We start from the raw sequence: 1,617 nt of genomic DNA, 5'->3' as shown, positions 1-1,617 counted from the left end.
AATTTTCTTGTGCAAATATTACTTGTGTGGTTAAATGAAAGAATGTGGTGTAGGAACCTTTGATAACTTCTGACTGGCACCACAAAAACATAATATTAATATGAACTTTACTTTCTTGACTCTCAGGTCATTCTTCAGTCCTATTGATTTTTTTCTTCATTTAACAGAGGTGGAATTAATTTAGTAGAAGTAGTTTTGAAAACCGTGATGCCATAGGGAAACCAGTTGGCCCATCTAAGTAGAAGTCCGGTACGCATATGATGAAGGTTGACTGTGTGAAATGTTATCATGATAATCGTTTTCATAAACTGGAAGGTCTCTTTCTTGAACACTTACATTTGCCAAGGTAGTTTGTTCTCATTTTCTTCCTTCTTTTAGGTTGAATGAAAACTGATCCTGGTATCTGAGGCAATGGATGGAATGAACCACTCTGTAGTATCAGAGTTTGTGTTCCTGGGACTCACCAATTCAAGGGAGATCCAGCTTCTCCTTTTTGTTTTTTCCTTTTTGTTCTACTTTGCAAGCATGATGGGAAACCTCATCATTGTGTTCACTGTAACACTGGATGCTAATCTGCACTCCCCCATGTATTTTCTCCTAGCTAACCTCTCAATCATTGATATGGCATTTTGCTCAATCACAGCCCCTAAAATGATCTGTGATATTTTCAAGAGGCACAAAGCCATCTCCTTTTGGGGATGCATTACCCAGATCTTCTTTAGCCATGCTGTTGGGGGCACTGAGATGGTGCTGCTCATAGCCATGGCCTTTGACAGGTATGTGGCCATTTGTAAGCCTCTCCATTACCTGACCATCATGAGCCCACGGATGTGTCTATTTTTTTTAGTCACTGCCTGGATCATTGGCCTTATCCACTCAGTGGGCCAACTAGTTTTTGTAGTAGATTTGCCTTTTTGTGGCCCTAATATACTAGACAGTTTTTACTGTGACCTCCCCCAGCTCCTCAGACTTGCCTGCACTGACACGCAAGAGTTACAGTTCACGGTCACCGTCAATAGTGGGCTCATTTCAGTGGGCTCCTTTGTCTTATTGGTTATTTCCTACATCTTTATTCTGTTCACTGTTTGGAAACATTCTTCAGGTGGTTCATCCAAGGCCCTTTCCACTCTGTCAGCTCATATCACTGTTGTGGTCTTGTTCTTTGGACCACTGATGTTTTTCTATACCTGGCCTTCTCCTACAGCACACCTGGATAAGTATCTTGCTATTTTTGATGCAATTCTCACTCCTTTTCTGAATCCAATCATCTACACATTGAGGAACAAAGAGATGAAAGTGGCAATGAAGAGACTGTGCAGTGGTCTTGTGCATTACAGAAAGATCTCATAAATGGATTTACTATGAAGACACGGAACTATAGATTCTCCCTCATGCTAGTAGTGGAAAAGACTTTATTTCAATTTCAGGAAATACTCAAGACTTATGTCATGTTACATGCTTAGACATCTATTACCTATTAAATTATGATACCTATTTCACCATTCAGTTGGAAATGATATTATTCTTTGACACCCAGGACATATAGTCCATGCCCTAGGAGAGTGCCATGTAATTGAGGAAGTAATAATATTTTATCTTTTTTCTGTATTGGGCTGA

At 39.8% G+C, this 1,617-nt stretch overlaps 1 protein-coding gene across 1 annotated transcript; it reads left to right on the top strand.

The window, feature by feature from the left end:
• Positions 1-393: 393 nt before the first annotated feature.
• On the top strand, positions 394-1,362 carry LOC101357569 (olfactory receptor 4F15). The gene has a single exon (XM_004380580.2). The coding sequence runs from the start codon at positions 412-414 to the stop codon at positions 1,348-1,350; it is 939 nt and encodes a 312-aa protein (XP_004380637.1). The 5' UTR covers positions 394-411; the 3' UTR covers positions 1,351-1,362.
• The last annotated feature ends 255 nt before the right edge of the window (positions 1,363-1,617 follow it).

Source organism: Trichechus manatus, unplaced genomic scaffold, assembly GCF_000243295.1.
Source record: "Trichechus manatus latirostris isolate Lorelei unplaced genomic scaffold, TriManLat1.0 scaffold00076, whole genome shotgun sequence".
Classification (NCBI taxonomy): domain Eukaryota; kingdom Metazoa; phylum Chordata; class Mammalia; order Sirenia; family Trichechidae; genus Trichechus; species Trichechus manatus.
The sequence above is the reverse complement of the archived record's forward strand: the minus strand, read 5'-3'. Positions and strand labels throughout refer to the sequence as shown.

Coding starts and splice junctions, on each gene's coding strand:
- LOC101357569 (XM_004380580.2), top strand. CDS start 412: ATGGATGGAATGAACCACTCTGTAGTATCAGAGTTTGTGTTCCTGGGA.